Genomic DNA, 18,745 nt, shown 5'->3' with positions numbered 1-18,745 from the left:
TCACTTCATTCATTGAGTGACCGCAGCGCTCGATAATGACAAGTCCAGGCAATCCCCATGTCATCTCAGAGGAAGAGAGAGAGCTTTTCCTGGCTGCGCTATGCTATTGATCGTACTGGCCAAGTCCCTGGGATCGTCTTTACATTCCTCTAGCTGGCCTAGTTTTAGTGTATGACGACATTTATGCTTAAATTTGATTTATCCATTCTGAATTTAACAGTAGGATTTGATGAGATCATTTGCCTGTGAGGGAATAGGTTTTGACTTCTTATGTAGCTGGATCTATTCATGCGTCTCTTTCTGTCTTGTGTACATCTAAACAATTCAGAATTGATTCACAGTAATGCCTTAACAATTAACCTTGGTCATAAAGCTAAGTTATTTAATGAAGGAAGTCCTGTGGGCTGATCTTTAGAATTAAGTCGATTTTTAAAATGTTTTTTTTTAAGTTCTGGTCAATACTAACAAATTAAGATATCTGATCATCCGTGAATATTTTAGAACTAAATATTGATCACTAACAGATTAGAAAACAGTGAAATAGCATAGTGTTGCACAGTGATGAGTAAGGCTTTAAAGTAACATGAGTTCCCATGACGAAGTTCCTTCACTGTAAGTTAAAGCAGGAACCATATGGCCCTCGAGAGGAGCTCCTACACTGTGGCTCAAAGACAAGCGGCCATAATGAGATGCAAGAGTTTCAGTTGAATGGGAAGCGGAGGGGAGAAGGAGGTTACATTTAGACTGTGGCCTGGACAGAGACCTAATAGCTCCATGTGGTCGGGCTGGTTGGCCACTAAGCCATGCAGAGAGACAGGAGTGGAAACCAAGCTTAAGGAGAATCATATTTAGGCTGACCTCAGACACTGACAAATAAAACACATTTTGAATAAATGGAATGAACCACAAAGATGACAAAAACGTGCTCTTTGAACCGAGTGTTTGGAGCAAGTGTGCTCAAGCTTAGTGTCAGACGGTTTACACACTACTCCACTGTGTACATCCTCCATCTGTGAGGCTGTGGTCAGGAGCAGCTGTGACTTTGGGTGAAGCGAGGTTAAGGCTGGTGAATCTACCTCTTTCAGGTGGTCCGCGCTGCCCCAGGAGGCTGACCGCTGGTGAGGACTTCCCTGTTCTGCTCCCTCATCAACCCACAGACCCGGAGTCTGAAAACACATAAATACACATTATCACTAAACCGCATGCTACACAACTCTATTTCATTTCCTCCAACACAGACACAGTTCCTCTGATACTGTACATGCTCCACGTGAACTGTAGGACCCTGTGGCCCCCCAAGAAGCATATCTTATGTTGCACATGCTCACAAAGATAAGTATCTCCTTGAAAGGCTTAACTAACCTGCAGTTTGTGAGATGTGTTTGCATGGCATGGTGGCCTAATGTTTACAGAGATCAGAAAACAAAAGGTCACAATGGAGTCCTTGTTGAGTCTTGGTGCATGTGCCCATTACAAATGTTTTGGTATGAAATGTCTTTATATGTACATGGTTGTCATGAATGTGTTTGCACAATGAAATACAGTTAGGATCAGTGATATATACACACACTAGTTTTTCGCCATTTCAATTCAGATATACTTAAAGTAAACAAAAGCTTAAAGACGTAAGACCTTTCTAAAAATACTGAGAAAGGTGTCGATGAACCAATAAGATGACCTCAGTGTGTGCCTCAGGGTGTGAGCATCCACCAAACCATTTGGCTAAACAGTTGAGAAAGATGTGGTTGAAAGCAGAAAGGAGTGCCGTGTGCTCAAAGTAAAGCTGGAGTCTGGAAACAATGACATTGAGGAAAACAGTCATGAGATACTCTCCCTCGGGAAATAACTCAATTAAAATAGGACAAACAAAAGTCATAGCATTTTTGATTGCTTCCATTAGTAACCCCGGTAAAGAGAAATACATCAGGGCCTGGGTATAAAAACAATGTCTTTATGTAAGGACTAAACTAAGAAACCCAGGTTAACCTTCTTACAAGGACTTCACTATTAGCTGCTGCTGGTCTCCAACTGTTCACCTTAAGTAAGTCTATAAATAAGTTTGAACTATTTAGCCTATACACACACACAACTGATTTGGCAGATTATGTACAGCACAATGTTAGGTTTAGCCTAAATAAACAAGTCGACAGAGACATTTTGTGTCATCCCCACCAAGGAAAAGAACATCTGATATACAAACCATTCCCTTTCAGAGAACATACAGGCAGTTCTCTCTCACTGTCTTTTAGACCTCTTCTGCATAAACAAGGAAACGGTTAAGTTATGTAAATATATGCAAAAACAGAAACAGACTGAGAATCCTTCATAGCCTGAAACCACATACTTCCCCCTGATTATGCATATCAACAGTTCCTCAAACATGTGACGTTTTATAGTCAGCACAGCTTACGAAACATCTGAAATGTCAGTGTCTTCACACTGCCTTCTGTCTGACCCCACACTAACAGAAAAACCTCTATGACTCTCCAACTAAGGCACAAACCTTGCCCTATGATATGGAATATCACACTGTGAATAATGAGGAACACCCGCGTGAAGCCGTTAGCGCTGGATAGCTTGCGCTGGTTTGCCCAGAAAAGGACAGCGGATGAAATGGGGGCTTGTGCTCTCATAAAGAGCCCACTGTGCCTGGCCACGCTGTATGGCAGATGTGTAACTAGCCTTTAGCATTAACATTTTGAGCATGGCCTATGCAGTGGCTTGTGCTGTTTGATGCCTCTGCCAGGCATTGACGGGGTGGATGCTGCAGCTTAGTCTGTTCATTCAGAATGCAGAATGCTGCAAAAGGGCAGATGGGCTTTGTGGAGCTGTGGACTTTGCTGTTGAGGAAAAACTAAGTTCTCACAGATGTTCAATGACGTCAAATAGGGAATGCAACTTGCTACTTGTAACTCAATGAAATGTGAGACGCTTTCAATATGGGAGTAAACGAGGGCTGCAAAAACACTGGTAATAATAAAAAACATAGAATCAAAAGAAAAAAGAGCTCAAGGTAGTTATTCACAAGTGGAATGTTTCTTCACCTCCGAAAGTTGCTGTTTTTCAACGTCATAAGCCCTAACTCAAATCAATCCTTTTTAACTTAACATATCGCAATGATGTGTGCTTAGTGTTAGTGGTGACCGCAGCTTTTAGTGCAAACAACTTAACAGCTAATGAGAACAAAGGAAGTGAGAATAATCCCTGCAACTCGTTCCCTGGTTGTTAAATCAATTCCAAACACTTATTGTTTTAGACATAACATTTTATACATGAATCCTTGCTTTTGTTTCAAGTCTTAAGAAAGCTATGCCGAGATGTCTCGGGCCATAGGTGTCAATATAAGGGCAACACTTTTCTTTAATATAGTGGATATTTCACTTTGCAATAAATGACTTATTTCCACCCAGATATAGAGAGTAAAACTAGACTGTTCAAATACTGCAGGTTATCTTAATTGACGCTCTTCTTCAACACCCACCTCTATTTGCCTCAGGGTCCTTTTAATCATGCTAGCTCTTTAACTTATGTCCCGAGATGTGTGCTGTGTAGACGTGTGCACCAGGTGTTGTTCCTGATAATGCACTCCCCTGCAGATACGACTGTTACCGTAGCCTGCAGCTTGCTTCCCATTAGGATTCCTCCTCAAAGGGTTACATGCAGGCAACATCCTCAAGAATCCAGTTCTGTTCCAAAGCAGGAAATAATGACTGGGCTACATCAGAATGACGGTGGAATTTGTGCTAGATTAGCTTAGAATGCATGCCGGGACATGAGAGCAGCCACTGCTATCATTTGATAGTGTTCAGAAGCCAAATGGGGTCTGGTGTCATTCCATTATGAGGAGGATTAGCTGGTCGCTTTTTAATTAGCAAAAGGGGAATGACAAAACACCTGCATATATTTGAGCAACTTAGCAAGATGACAGGAAAATGCTGAAAACATTGTAGTACTTGTTTTCCTACTTGCAGTAAGATGCTTTCTGGCTCTATTCAGTCAACATGTGTGTATTCGACTAACGTATAGTATAACGTTATCATGATGTGTTAATGTTTAATTTATTCAAGTTGACAGTAATAAGAAAGAGCAAAGCAATATATAATACATTTTTGGGAGGGACCTGTAAAACCTGCTTTTGTGGCCACATGTGTTTGGCTCCGAAGTCCATAGCAGACATCTTCTCCTTTGATATTCCAGTCCTATAAAGAGGAAGCTAAAGCAGATTTCCATTGGCGTGAAAAACTGTTTGTCTTTTTGTTTGGTTTTTCAGATTACAAATGCAGATAAATGATTTCCTCTCACGCATTTTCAGAACTCAAAATGCCTCTCTGTGGTCAGCTTGCCATCACCTGTAGTTTTTGTGTTGTGTTTAAAGTGCAATCTTTAACAAAAACTGCGAGGAGAGGCAAACTATTTGATCAGTCTGCCTTTGTCGGTTGTAGTTCTTTGAGGTCTGCGTGGTTTGTCGGGGCCCTAATCTTCATACAGACATTCTCTGTGTTCTGAAACCACAGGGCCTAGGGCACACAGACCTAGCCCGGAACAGTGATTAGCATATGTATGGGCCCTCTGCTCCTCAACTCCCACACAAAAGGCAGGCGAGCCGTGCAGCCACGAGGGCCAGGTGGTAAGCAGTGGGATTTCTCCTCGACTCAGCCGTGGCCTGGGGGACAGGTGCAAACAACTTCACCTCCATGCAAGGCTACATAACGGCTCAAAGGAGAGGTTGTCTTGAACTTGAGCAATGACCAACAAAAGAGGCCAGGGACCTTTTGTGAGCTGCTCTCTGCTGCTGCTGCTGCTGCTGTCGTCGTCTTATAGAAAGAGTTTTGCCCAGGCATAGCTTTCTAACAGGAAGTGGTCTCTCACTATCCTTGGGGGAGTTTAATCGCATAAGGATTGTCAAGTGTGTCACACTCCCCCACATCATTACAACATGGCTAAATGTTTTCACAACTCATATTTCCACAGCTCTGACAGATATAAACCTCTTAAACTTAGTTTTCGTTCAGGTCCGCCTTCAATCAGGTCTTTGCTGATAAGGCTGGAAAAAAAATGTTCAAATGTCACAATGTGGCAAAAAAAAGGGTCTACAAAATCCCTGGCCAAATGTTGATTCTGCAATAACCTTTTTCAAGGCCTGATAATTATGGAATAGATTCTCCATACTTGTCCTGTGTTTGCAGTAGTGCACAGGAACCCTGTAATAAGAGGTATTTACTCTGCATGCATGCATGCATGCAGCCACTTCAAGAGATCTTTTAGGCCCTCACACCACTTCCTCAGCCAACACACAAAGACATGTGAGGCAGATGACGGGTTAAAAGGAATGAAGCCCATGTAAATTAGGCTTGTCGGGGCTTCATTCAGACACATGAAAGGCTTCTTTAAGCAAAGAGGGTGCAGCCCTTGTCATGATCATGCATAGTCAATATTCGTTCATGACAGAAACCCACCAGACACCAACACCCGTCAACAAGTGTACTTTTAGAGAAAAACTACATTGAGGCAGTCAACAGGGCAAGATTAGTGAGCTGCTTTCCAGGAATACTGTGGCGATGTGAATTAGGAAAACCATGTTTATTCCTTATGAAGTATTAGCATTTATTAAAAAGGTAGTGCTTTGAGGACATTTCAGTTACTGCAAAGTCCACCAGATAATCAAAACCTTTGTCCACATTGTTTAAATACGTCTCCTTGACCTAGCACTGAAACAGAAACAAACAGTTACATTGAAGTCTTAACTGCCATTCTTTTTTAGCGAGAAATGAAAAGTGAATGTGGAATTTGGGGACTTACCAGACACTGTGGACAAGCTGTGAGCCATATGGCCCTATTCAGATACGTTAAGGTATTCTTTCTGTCAAACTAAGATCATTCATTGCAAACCATATTTGGTAAAACACTTCAAACATGCTTTACTCAAAACCAAAATTACAATATGATGATTCACCAATCGTCGTGCATCAGACATCACATCAACAATTCAAAGATGACGGTGGTGATGGTGATGGTTCCATGATGACTACATGTGACCTTTTAGTGATGTAGCGCTTCTTCCCTTTGTCTGTGATTTCTTCAATCTGGAACCACGGATGCAGGAGTCACTTGGCACGCTCCTTAATATTAACATTATACATTTGCTATCCAAGGCTACAGCAGCTAAGACTCATGGATGCTACTGCTTAGAGGCACCCATGATATTCAGATAACATTTGAAAAAAGTTGAGGCTACTATGATACACCAGGATTATTACATTATCTTTGGGAGTCCTATATTTCTATGTTTAATAGCATTAACATATAAAACATTTGTATGTACCTGTGTGGCTTTGTCTTTCATACAGGAGGGGTAGGGTCCGTGGGAGTCTCGAGGCCACTGGCCGGTGAGGTACGGCCCAGTGATGGCGTCCAGTGAAGATGTCCGCCTGATGGCACTGGAGCTTCGAACCTGTAACTTGGACCTTTCTGCTGTGAAAAGAACAAAGTGATGGGGTGAAACACAAGCACCCACGCAGGCATCAGCAGCACCAAGAAAGACACACTCCCAGAGGCATCAACATACAGTGTGATCAATCTCTCAGTGCAAATAATTAGCCAAGGACTCGGGGCCATACAAGTATAATGGTTTACATTGTTGGCAGATAATCATGTTAAACCTGAAACAAAACACAATGACATCATCAAAGTCCTACTGACAAAATGTGTTTTTTGTACTTGGCCTAGATTCTTTGCCTGTGGTAAAGTTCTAGCACAAACGGGATTGTGTGTAAATGTTTACTTTGCAAAAATAGAAATATATTTCACAGAAAGAAATATTACAAAAATGAAGACGATATCTCCAAAAACCCAATAGAGTATAATCAACACTTCACCTTGAATACTGCAATGTACAGTTAATAATGGAGATAAAACCGTATACTGCAAACTCTTCTTGTTCTCAAGGTGTGGACAATTGTTTCTAATCTCTTAAGTATTAGTTGAGGGCAAACACCATGTTTTGAGAGCTAAGGCCTGAAGCAAATGTAAATGGCTGAGCAGGAGCATCTGATGTTATGAGAGCAGTCTGCTGTGAGCCAGAACAGTTAACCACACACCACCCACATAAGAACTCATAAACAACCACACCACAATGCATATCAAACCTGCCTGCATCCACTCAACATTCCTGCAGTGACACGCACAAAAAAAACAAAAAAAGAGAGAAACAAAATACGCAATGCCAAAGGTTGAATAGCATGATAGTGCAGTAACAGTTGGATTAAATGCAATAGCCTCAATTACACTTTGTGTGATTCCCAGAAACAAATTCTCCTTCATTTCCGTATCAAAGACAGACAAAAAAGAGATAGCGCCATGATTTTGAGGAAACATTGACTCCATTCCCTGTCTGAGTAGGTTTAAGCAGAGGCCCTTCCAACGTGAACACACAGACTAACACACACAGACTAAACTATCTACATGAGGCACCCCTCTCCTTGCAGTACTACATAGGCATCATTGTTGTTCTTTGTTCACAGAATACACGGGGCCTACCCACCCAAAGGTATTGCCTAAGTAAGCTTACTGGGCTACAGTAAAATTCCCTGAAGCATTGTAGACAAAGGAAGCAGGCTAAATGTCCATCAATATTGATACAGGCCAAGCCAGTGCTCTCAGAACCAGGACTGAGGTTATTTTCCATCGTCTCCCCACTTGCCAAAATAGAATAATCTTGTGATGAGAAAAAAGAAACAGTGAGAAAGAAGACATCAAAGCAGTCCATCTGCTGATTTCAGGGGAACATGAGTGGTGTTGCGTGACATTAAAAAGGAATACTTCTGGTTGCATTTGAATAAGAACTTTCCTTAGCCGGGCATTCAGCAAGCTGTGAAAGAGTCCCTGCCTTCAGAGGGGATAAACGGTGGTTTATTAACTGGAGAGCAGAGGCAAATGTGAAAACAAACATGTGGTCCAGATCAGTAAACCATAGCAGAATGGTTTCCTGTAGGTTTTCACAAGTCTGGTTGAAAGGAAAAATGTACAATAGTTTAACTTCATCTTGTGATCACAGTTGTGACAAAAATCACGTTTGGTATCCCAGAAATGCTCAATGAAATTAGAGCAGGATTAAAGGATTTAGGGGTTTGCACTCTCAGGCAGCCCTTCCAGTTAATATATCATTTTAGTTTATCCATTAGCTAAACCTGGTAGGTCTTATATGCAACCTATATTTACATATGGAGATGGTCTTGGACATGTTTTAATTCAGTCGGCCCACCCTCAAGACAGTACAAACTTGGTGAGAAGAGGTGCAAGACGGAAGTCTAAACAATGAATACAGTGTCCCAGTATACTTATACTTAGGGCTGTGCAATTAATCGTATTTTAATCTCGATTACAATTTTGGATTGCAACGATTACGAAAACAACGTAAATCGAAATAAAACGATTTTTTTTTTTTAATATTGTGTTTTCAGTTTAATTATACTTAAAGTTCAGGGTAATCAACTGTTAAAAACATACAACAAACTTATATCGTGATATCAATTATTGACCAAAATAATCGTGATTATGATTTTTGCCATAATCGAGCAGCCCTACTTATACTACAGAAAGGACTAAAACTAGTTATTTGCCATGGTATTAATATTCATCATACTTTTTACTCTTAATATATAGAATACTGATACAAGTGGCATGATTATTGATTCTGTTCATATGTATGATACTGCGCGTTTATTTACAATGCCCTATCACTAAACTATGATTAGAGGACTGTCTTTTTAATTTGTAGCTGTAATACGAACATTGACTGCAATATGAATAGTGATATTAATCTTTCCCATGAACTTATAAAGTTATGAGTTCAGCATCTGTCTCTCAGCTGTTCAGAATGTGGCTAGTGAGCATTGTTAGCAGTTATCAGTCAATGAGTCCAGTGGGTACCTCCCACAACAGGCTATGTATCTCAATGGGCGATGAGGTACATGCTATCAATGCCAACGATTTCAACTTTTACCACCGAGAAGAATCCGAAAACCTAGCATCAAGTTTGAGGTTCAACCAGTTGTTGTGCAGGGTTGGTTGATAAAACAACAGAAAACACAGCACATTTCCACATGTGGTCCTACTCTGCAGTTTGAATGTGTGACAATGAAGCAGGGCTGTTTCAGCACAGCTGGCACTTTGACAGAGAGCAGGACTATCATTGTTGGGACAGTGAATGATGACATGCTGGTGAACCTAAAAAGTCATGATATGGAATATTATACTAGGGGTATGCAAACAACATGTACAACAGCATGTCAATGATATATGTTTTGTATTAGCCATGTAGAAAAGCTTAAAAGAAAAGTTTCCTTTTTCCTGAATGTTGGCAAAAATCTCAATATGTTGTGTATGTAGGTCACTTTCTGGCGCTAACATTAATGATAGTGCACGGCATTTTGGACCCACCAAATGGCAAGCATTATGTCTTTGGGTGGGTCCAAAATACTACAACGAATGATATATTACAAAGCGCAAATCCTCCAACTTCGTTTCCAAGCTGGCATGAAGTGATGAAAGATGTTAATGACTAAATCGTGTTTGCAATTTTTGAATGCTAGTAGCCACCAAACCCACACTGATATGATCATAGTCCTCATCAGAGGCCTCTCTTGCATGTTTGTACTGTGAGGACACGGCAATGAAGCTGGGTCAAGTCTCCATCATCACCACTAACATGAGACACTGGTCTGGGTGAGAGGTCGTCCTTTCAGAGGATTGAGGTATGCGTGGCATGCCACTGGGGTGGGAAATCAACACCAACCACTAGGCAAACACGGGTGAAATGTGTCGTGCCTGGTAGGTCTACCCACTCAGTTGTTATGGAATAGACTTCCTTTCCTGCCTTGCATGGTACACTGGTCAAGGTTGGAGGTCATCTCTTTCAAAGAACTGAGGAATGTGAAGCATGTCACAAACATACAATTCCAAATTAAACACTATCCTGTATGATACAAGAGGGCAGCACTTTTGGCAAAGAGGTAAAAGGGAGAAACATTTAAACATGACTAATGAAGCTTCGATCAAGCTGGTGCAATGTAGCTGTCTCGTGGTGTGTTGCAATATGGGACCTAAACTAACTAAGTACAGAACACTCTTGTGCCGAGTATATATCTGGTGCTTTTCATGGGAACTGGTGTGGAGTCCGACATGCCCACTCATGTTTTCAGTCCTAAAAAGGAATATCTTCTTATCTCAAAATACTGAAAAACAAGCTGTGTATTCTTTGATGAAGAAATGTAGTTCTGGCCTTCAAGAAGATACCGCTACCGGTCTGTAAATTAAGCTACAGCTTCAATATATGGCAAAAAAAGGCTGTCCCATAAAGGAGATTTAGTGGAAGACTGTGAAATGCAGATACAAGGCTGCCTGGACTCTCGTGTCCTTCTTCAGTTTGTCTCTATCCAAAAAGCAGCTAAGCATGACATGACACGACATAGCACAGACCTCTGTTATCCACGTGGAAGAGAACATGGTGAGGCTCAACAGATGTTCTGAATGTGCCATGAGTGCTCCATGCTGCATCAATGGCGTGAGGTCAAAAAAAGCAACACCTGACTTTTCACTCAGCGCTCTGACTACTGGGACTGACGTGGCCCCTTTATACAACTGAAAGCATGTCTTTCTGCCAATTCTCTCCTCCCCCTCTGTCCTGTCAAAAGTCCATGGGAAATAAGAGAGCCAAAAGTGCAATCTATTCTCTTTATGATTGTCAAATTGTGTAAGTGGATGATAGGCTGAATAGTTAATGAATCAACCTTCTGCAAATCAAGAGACTATCATGCTCCAGACTTACCCCTTCAAATATAATAGTTTACCTTATTCTCTATTGAAATATTCTAATGAAAATTCAGATCGATATCTTCGTCACAGGAAAGTTACTATGACAAGTTATAACTTGCAAACAGCACATGGTGACATGGCATTTACTGGCCTTTGTAGGATAAAATAGCAAAAGAAAATAGATTTTACCTCTGGAAACCGGAGAGTCTGGAGGACATGAGGAGTCCTTATTTTCGGGGGACAGTCTTTGCTTAGCATTTGCACTTCCCGAAATGAGTGAGGGACTGGAAGGGGGACTGGAGCCTCGGCTGTTCGTGGTTCCACCGTAAAGGGTCTGCGACCCCCGCGTGGGGCTGCTCGGACCCCCGCGCAGGAGCTGGTAGGGCACGGTGGCTCGGATGGGGTGCAAACGGCAGCTGCTGCTGTTGTTGTTGAAGGAGCCGGGGGAGCCCGCATTGCTGCGTCTTACCCTCGGCTGCTGGAGCGAGTTGCTGGGGGCTGACATCCTTCGAAACTGGCTGTAATTCCTATCACAGGAAGAAAGACGTACTGCCAAAGTTGCTGCTTCTCTGGAGGAGGAGGTGGTGGTGGGGGAACGGTAAGATAAACATTAGCTAGTTAGCAAAAAAAAACGTTAGCTTCCTTTTTTTAAGTCAACTCATGCGCTCAAAAGGACAAAAACTCGCAATTGTTGGTGATAACTTACCTGTAAGATACTAACACATGACGATGTAAGCTCTAACAACTACAATAGTAACTTTAAAAGTTGTTTATGATACTTCTTGAGACGTTTAATTCTTGTTTTCAAGCTCTCTTCCTCATCATGTCCACTCTCTAAATGACAGTTGTTACGGCCAGACTACTGGCTGTTGCCTGTGGGCGGGCTACGCTACTCATTTCTGAGCTTCTCATTGGATAGTGACGATGTACAGTAACTTCGCTGATTGGTGCCAGTATGTCTATGGATCGTACTTTCATCCAATCAGGTAAGAAATGTCTTACTAGTGTGGAAAGTTTTTTTTGTTAAGGAGATTGAGATGTGAAAGATATCCTTTAATTTTACTCTTTACCATTGCACCAGTGTATTATTTTTTTACAAAGTAGAGAAACGGCCTTATTTGAGAAGTATTTTGTTGCTCGTCATTGTAAAAAATACAGTTGAGGATGCCTATTGTATATGATCTGTACCTTTTAATCATAATTACAATATAATAATTCAGCAGATGGTATTACAAATGTAAATGTTCAAATTATTTTGTTTTCTATTGAACACTACTAACTTCAGTGATTCACACTATATATGATAAATAAATATATGAATGATAAACATGTATTTATTACAGCATTGTATACAGTTTACAGACATCGTTTGACCTGTAGAATCCATGCAGTACAATGTTCTTTCATAAATACTTATATATGTATTTGCTTATCTTTGATAAGCCTGTGTAAGCTTGATCAAACAAGACCACCAAGGTTGATTTTAATTATATTGATCAACTTTTTTTTTTAAGGTCAAGAGTGAATTTCATTGTAATATCATCCAATATGGAGCATTTTTTCCGCATACGCCACCTGCTGAGAAACATAATGATGAGACTTAAAGCTCTGCAACATCTACTAATGAACCTTGAGGTAAGATTGCGTTGATACAAGCTGTTCAAACTCAAGAATGAATTTTCAATCTAATAAGGAGATGTATTATTTGCCTAGTTCCGAGGTCCAAAATCTATTGTTATTCAATGCTGTCCTTCCTTCTGCCTGCACTGGTCTGTGATTCTGTGGGAGTTCCCATGGGAGAATAAGGTGACTCAATGCTTTCAAGCGAAGATAAAGAATGCACATGATAGAAACCCCACGCCATCTGTCTATGAAACTGATAATGTAAAAATAAACCATGGAAAACAACCCAATCAGCAGTGCTCCGATTTGTCAGTCGGAATTTATTTAAAAGAAACACTGAAAGGGTGAAATTCCAGCCACCCTGTTTTTTGGGACGCAACACGGCTCGCCAATTTGTCAGCTACACTCCAAAATAGTTCACAAAAGGGCACGCAGGCCTATAAAACCTCCCACACCGGGAAAAGATCCTGGGGAAAGCAGTATACAGTAGCTCCTGTGCACCCTCCTCCTCCTCCTCCATGACTAAGTGATTTAGCCAGGTCTGGTGCAGGCCGCCTCTCACTAACAATGCCTCCCTACGTTAGTGACAGAGCGGGGAGGGTGGCAGAGAAAGAGAGTAAACCCATTTACAATGCGGCTTACACACGGCCGTCCCCCCACAGACGGCACCCATCCTTGGATTGATGTGTGGTGTGCATAGTTTTTGGGTGCAATTTGGGCACCACAGAGGGAGAAAGAAAGAGAGGGCAAGTCTGTGTATGTCGAAGGCTGTACGAGGGGGGGGTCCAGGGCTCAGGCTGTCTGTTCTCTCGCTCTTTCTTTGAGTCAATAGTGTTCCGGCAGCTGAGGTTCTTTATGGGGGGAACAATCTGGAGGGTCTTGTTAGAGTGCCGAGCAGCTGCTGTTTTCTGGCGAGCTTCTTTCATGGACCACAGGCCTGGAGTCTGCTGATGAATACAGACGCACCCTCCCACCCTTCCTCCTCATCACCCTTCACCCCCTACCTTATCCCATTCCCCATCCTATACCCCATAACCACCCCTCACACTGGAAGCCATCCCGCACAATGCCAGATGAAGAGTGGCACAGAAGAACATAAAGAGAGTGTGGCTCCGGCCCCCGGGGGACCGCCCTTCACCCCGGACAATGCTTTCATGAAGTATGTGAAGATACTTTCTTAAGACAAATACAGACGTTAGAAAGTGTATTAAAACACGAGAAAATTAAATATATCTTGGACATCTTGGCACCTTTGAGCACATCTTTACAAGCTGAAATGTGATTTATTTTACTAGATGACACTAAACCATAACACGCACACACACTGCCTCCCTTCTTCATATAGGGCTCAGTTACAACATTACATTCACTAGACTATAACTTAACAGCGTCCCATTCTATTTAAGCAGCTGCTGCAGAAAAGGACCCTGCTTGCACCCTTCGTCCCTTGCCCAGTTGTCGGTGTGGTGGGTGTAGCAGTAAACCCACGCTGGTTGGCTTTGGGCGGGTGTTGGACTTCACTTTCCGACAAGCTTCTCCTGTTTAGCTGCTGTCTGAAGGCACCAGGTTCCCTGTGGTGTCCAGCTGCATGCATTTACACGTGCAACCAGACACTGGGCACTCTGTATGGTCTCTGTAAAAGACACATTAAGGTCAATAAAAAAAGTGTAAATACAGAAGATGGCCAAAAGAGTACAGAAGGGCCTGGCAGGTAAGTGTACCTTTCATTCATCCATTTATTTGAATTCTGATATGACCATTTAAAATAATAAATCAGGCAATCTTTTAATTTAGCAGGATCCACACATGGACCTAACATTACAATTACTTTTAAAGTTAGGTGGTAATTTAGAACAGAAGTGATTTTATATCGAATTGCTTTGCCTTCCATAACAGTCACAGAGAGAATACATTATTTTAAAGAGAACGATGAAAGTGCTACAGAACCGAAAGAGCAACGAATAGCTTTTATCTTTTTTATTTACTAATGTAATGTATAGTTTGCTAATGGACAAAAGGTACACGGAACATAGCAGGAAACAAGTTCACAATCCTGTCTGAAAAAAGCCACACATCTGCAGTCTGCAGAGAGAGCTTACTTGAACCAGCTGAGCATGTGTCCTGCGTGGCCGCCATGACGACAGTTGTGACACCAGGTGAACCAGTTGTTGAACTGAGCGAGTTTGTTTTCCCTTGTCAAGTCCAACCGCTCGTCTGACTTCCCTGTTCCTGCCAGAAAAAGATATTCATCTACAAGTCAATATCAACAATCTATAAACTGTACTATCTATGTCAACGTAGTGTTCTGTCTGCTGCCGTCTGGCAGGCGGTACCGCAGCATCCGCGCAAAAACCACCAGACTCGGGGACAGTTTCATCCCACAAGCCATAAGACTGCTGAACACCTGAGCTCTGCTAAGTGCCCTGATAAACATTTATGTTGTCATCTTGCAATATACTAATTTATATAAATAGTTATCACCGCAATGAACTATATTTAATTTTGTCTTAATTTACATTATTTAATTTCATATTCTGTTCTTGCACATATCCCATATTCTATTGACATGTATAAAAAAGTGTAACTATAGAAGATGGCCACAGAAGTATTTTGTATTTTATTATATATGTTGCATTGTTGGAAGAACTCTGGTCAGAAAAATTGTTTTGCTATTTCTATACTGTAGCTTTGTGCAATAAAACTTTTGAATTTGGATTAGTATGAGTAAAAGCAAAATAAATAAATAAATAGGAACTGGATTGGCCACTGAACCTCCAGGTGCTACTGCCTCTTAATGCTGAACAAAGTCCACACAATCTCCCCTGCAAATGCTCAGTTAAGTATTATAAACACTTCAGCTGCTCCAAGAGGCCTGCCTGTAAGTATCAACGGAGCATCTGTCCACATAGGTCAGTTTACCTGGGCAGTTAGAGACAGGTGTGCCCATGTTCATGAGGCAGAGGGCACAGCGTGGCAGCGGTTTCCTGCAACCGGGGCAACTGGTGACTTTTGACTTGGTGGGCGAGCCGCTGACCCCGTACTGGCTGAATCCGCGGCCCTGATGAGGCATCGCCGAGCAGCTGTAGGAAATAGACTTGCCACAAAAGTTGCAGCTCACGAACACCTGTCGCACAAGAACAAACACAAAGGTCGGTTGATAAGGAACGGCGGACACGATGGTAAAATCAACAAGCTCACGCTCACCAGCTGTCTGGTTTTCACTTTGAGGTGAGAGGAAGATAAGCATTAGATAATACTGCAATAATCCGAAAATGCTAAACTGTGAATATTGGAATGTCATAATAGTGTAGTTAGTAGGTTGTGCTAAGGTTCGCTTTGTACTCAGAATCGCACGTAGAAATATTTTGTGCAGTATGTGTATTAACTGGAACAGAGAGAATAACTAAGATTGTTGTGCTAAATAGAACAGGTTTTAGGACAAGAAGTGGAGAGGAGAGAGTGGGTGTTACAAGCTAGGCACGACTTACCTTTGCTGTAATAAACAGTACAAGCGTCCTATTTCATCATGAGGGGAGTAATATCCAAGACAGTAAAAAAAACAGGACAGACGGCTTGTGTTTGCCAGGGCCCGATCACATTAAAGTCAAACATGCATTTTCAAAAATGTTATCAAATCTATCAAGTAACGTATTATAATTGAAATGATGAAATACAAAAATATATTGCTGCATCTTTTGGTAAAAAAAAATCTGATATTGTTTATCTTGAAACGGCCCGAAATAGTGAATATTGCTCTGGAAGAGTTTCAAGAGCCAAAGGAATGCTTTAAAAATTCCTTTCAACCTTCATTCACTTTCACTTAAATGTGGGGTAGGTAGTTCACTTCAGAAACACTTTTTGTTATATTCCATGGAATGCTCTTAACATCCCGATAGCAATGAATACATTAAATGCTTTGACAATGAATACATCAAAAAATGTCATCTGTGGAAGCCGTAGTACTGTAAAAAGCACGAACTATTATTTTCACCGGCCCGGCTAAAGTAACTGGATGGCCTACCTGCCTGTCAGCCTTCCATCTGTGCACAAACTTATCTCATGCCCTCATTGGTCATGTGTCATGTGTTGGAGGAGGGGCTCTGTAAGGAAGTCTGAAGGAAGGGGCAGATTTTTTTCCGCTGCGTACTTTCAAATTCTAGCGCACTCGAGCGGGTTTCTCCATTCTTACCTACCCTACCTTTAAATACATTCAACCAGCAATGACATAAAACAAATCCTCACACTATAGAAAGCCTTCTTGGTTGATACATTTCTCTAATGAATGATCCATTTTTTTTTATTTGTTGTCAGTGGATTTCATATCAGCCCCACAGTTAATAAATATATTTGTATTATACAATAATAAAGAAATCTTCCCCAGATGTGTGTTACCTGGGCCAGTGGTTTGGAGCTGGGGTCCAGTTTGCCTCTATGGATGTCAAACTCGGCCCGTTTGTGCCAGAATCGCCACGCATCCAACAGGTTGCGGTAGTTTTCGATCCAGCATTGGACTCGGGGGTCTTTCAACACTTCACCTGGAGAACCCTGTTGGAAGAAACCTTATCTCAGCCTTATTTCACACTCCCACCTTAGTTTACACAAGGCACAGCAAAGTACATCCCTAATACAAATAGACAATGTGTCCTGGGACAAAATAACTTCTAAGTTTACTCTTGCTGCACCCATCACTCTGGAGGAATGTGTACATGTATGTCAGGTAAATGCAATTACTAAAAAGGTGCTGGTGGATGCCTTGTACACTGCAATTTTCTTTTGGAGCAGGTTAGAACAAGAAAGTAAAGCAAACATTGAGTAGTTCTCCAGAATTTTAAATAAGATATAGACCTGTTCCACCACTCCTTTTATTACGTTTTCTTTCTAGAAACCAATGCAAGAGAGCTAACAACTCCAATGAGGCTTGCATAACATGTTATTAGTTTGGGCAATTGTGTTTAGAATAACAGCTGTGACCTTTTAGAGGCAAGTTTTAGCATATGCTTTGATTTTTCCAAGGGTGTGATCAGACAAAAGCATAGACAGTTTGTGTTTGCAGTTTTGGGGTTAGTTCATTTAAGTTACTAATGATTAAACCGTTTATTTGTGGGTCTCTTATTGTCGTGTGATGGGAATGTTCTGTGTGCTTAACCAATAAGAATCAAGCTTGCATGGCAATTAAAAAACTATAATTTAATCTAAAAGAACATCAGTGACAATTACAGACATCACTAAATGTATTAAAGTAAAACAAATCAACCTGTGCAGGGATGATACACTCATTTAAATTTGAGATGGGAGGCAATATACTTAGGCAGTTTATGTAGGAGACTTTTATCAGTGTTGCTATAGGGGTTATTTCAAGTGGATTATATTACATACCTGGAGGGTCTGTAAGATTTCCCCAGGCACAAAACAAGCCTGTTTGGCATCAGTATGCACCCCTCTCTTCACATATACTACTTTTCATAACTTCTGTGTGTACCTTCAGCATGGAGAAGCTGGCGGTCTGAACGTCTCCGGTGAGGTCCACGTAGCTCTCCATGAGGTCCACGCCATCTTTGGTCAGACCCGTCAGCAGGACGCCCTCCAGGTTTCCCGCCTCCTTCATCTCATTGGTTAATTTGTCAATGTATCGAGGCAGCTGCAGCCACAAATGTATCAAGTCAGAGAAGAATGCAACATAATCATGCACTTGTAAAGCAAGTCATCAGGAAATTGTGTAAAGGAATGTGACATACACATTTTGGACATACACAAAATATGCATGATAACTAGGGATGTAACGATATATCGAATATCGCGGTAAATACATGTTTTTTTTATATATATTTTTTTTTTAAACCTGATGGTCCCATTGAGATCATCAATCTCTTTTTCAAGGGAGACCTGTCCAACATGGCAGCAAGTAGGTTACAACATGAACATAAAACAACAGATAACACAAAAGGACATCGTATTTACAGGGCTACATGTACATACCTAGAGACATTGACAAGTACCAACAGTATATTTATATCTCGCCCTGTCAATAAGCCTCACCTTCTTGGACAAAAACTGTATTGTTTTTGAAGTGGTGGAGAGACAATGCACAGTTTNNNNAGTAGCATTAGCAGTGAATACAGTAGTAATTGTGTCAGTAGCATCAGTAGCATTAGCAGTGAATACAGTAGTAATTGTGTCAGTAGCATCAGTAGCATTAACAGTGAATACAGTAGTAATGGTATCAGTTTTATCAGTAGCATTAACAGTGAATACAGTAGTAATGGTATGTTAGTGTTAGTTGTAATAGTATTATTGAGCTCCCCCCCCCCCC

At 41.3% G+C, this 18,745-nt stretch overlaps 3 protein-coding genes and 1 long non-coding RNA gene across 5 annotated transcripts in view; 2 read left to right on the top strand and 2 right to left on the bottom strand.

Moving 5' to 3' along the window:
• The window catches only part of LOC104968072 (glucocorticoid-induced transcript 1 protein), a 16,467-nt gene extending 4,808 nt beyond the window's left edge, over positions 1-11,659 (bottom strand). The window contains exons 1-4 of the mRNA XM_010797629.1: positions 11,519-11,659; positions 11,002-11,381; positions 6,323-6,471; positions 1,077-1,166 (exon numbers count right to left, since the gene is read on the bottom strand). Coding sequence (XP_010795931.1) covers positions 1,077-1,166; positions 6,323-6,471; positions 11,002-11,317 — 555 coding nt within the window. The 5' untranslated portion in view covers positions 11,318-11,381; positions 11,519-11,659. The remainder of the gene's footprint in view (positions 1-1,076; positions 1,167-6,322; positions 6,472-11,001; positions 11,382-11,518) is intronic.
• Positions 1,424-18,745, top strand: part of LOC104968063 (transcription factor IIIB 90 kDa subunit-like) — a 19,081-nt gene continuing 1,759 nt past the window's right edge. Inside the window, exon 1 of the mRNA XM_010797621.1 lies at positions 1,424-1,429. The gene's annotated coding sequence lies outside the window, so the exon portion shown is untranslated. The remainder of the gene's footprint in view (positions 1,430-18,745) is intronic.
• The window catches only part of mios (missing oocyte, meiosis regulator, homolog (Drosophila)), a 17,120-nt gene continuing 10,505 nt past the window's right edge, over positions 12,131-18,745 (bottom strand). Inside the window, exons 8-12 of one of the 2 annotated variants that reach the window (XM_010797622.1) lie at positions 17,915-18,073; positions 16,828-16,980; positions 15,355-15,559; positions 14,535-14,664; positions 12,131-14,068 (exon numbers count right to left, since the gene is read on the bottom strand). In XM_010797622.1, coding sequence (XP_010795924.1) covers positions 13,978-14,068; positions 14,535-14,664; positions 15,355-15,559; positions 16,828-16,980; positions 17,915-18,073 — 738 coding nt within the window. In that variant the 3' untranslated portion in view covers positions 12,131-13,977. The remainder of the gene's footprint in view (positions 14,069-14,534; positions 14,665-15,354; positions 15,560-16,827; positions 16,981-17,914; positions 18,074-18,745) is intronic. The other variant, XM_010797623.1, reaches the window with a different exon arrangement.
• Positions 17,932-18,745, top strand: part of LOC104968064 (uncharacterized) — a 7,695-nt gene continuing 6,881 nt past the window's right edge. Inside the window, exon 1 of the long non-coding RNA XR_800782.1 lies at positions 17,932-18,022. This is a non-coding gene — a long non-coding RNA (uncharacterized lncRNA). The remainder of the gene's footprint in view (positions 18,023-18,745) is intronic.

This window comes from Notothenia coriiceps, unplaced genomic scaffold (assembly GCF_000735185.1).
Source record: "Notothenia coriiceps isolate Sejong01 unplaced genomic scaffold, NC01 NC01_scaffold00038207, whole genome shotgun sequence".
NCBI classification, from domain to species: domain Eukaryota; kingdom Metazoa; phylum Chordata; class Actinopteri; order Perciformes; family Nototheniidae; genus Notothenia; species Notothenia coriiceps.
The sequence above is the reverse complement of the archived record's forward strand: the minus strand, read 5'-3'. Positions and strand labels throughout refer to the sequence as shown.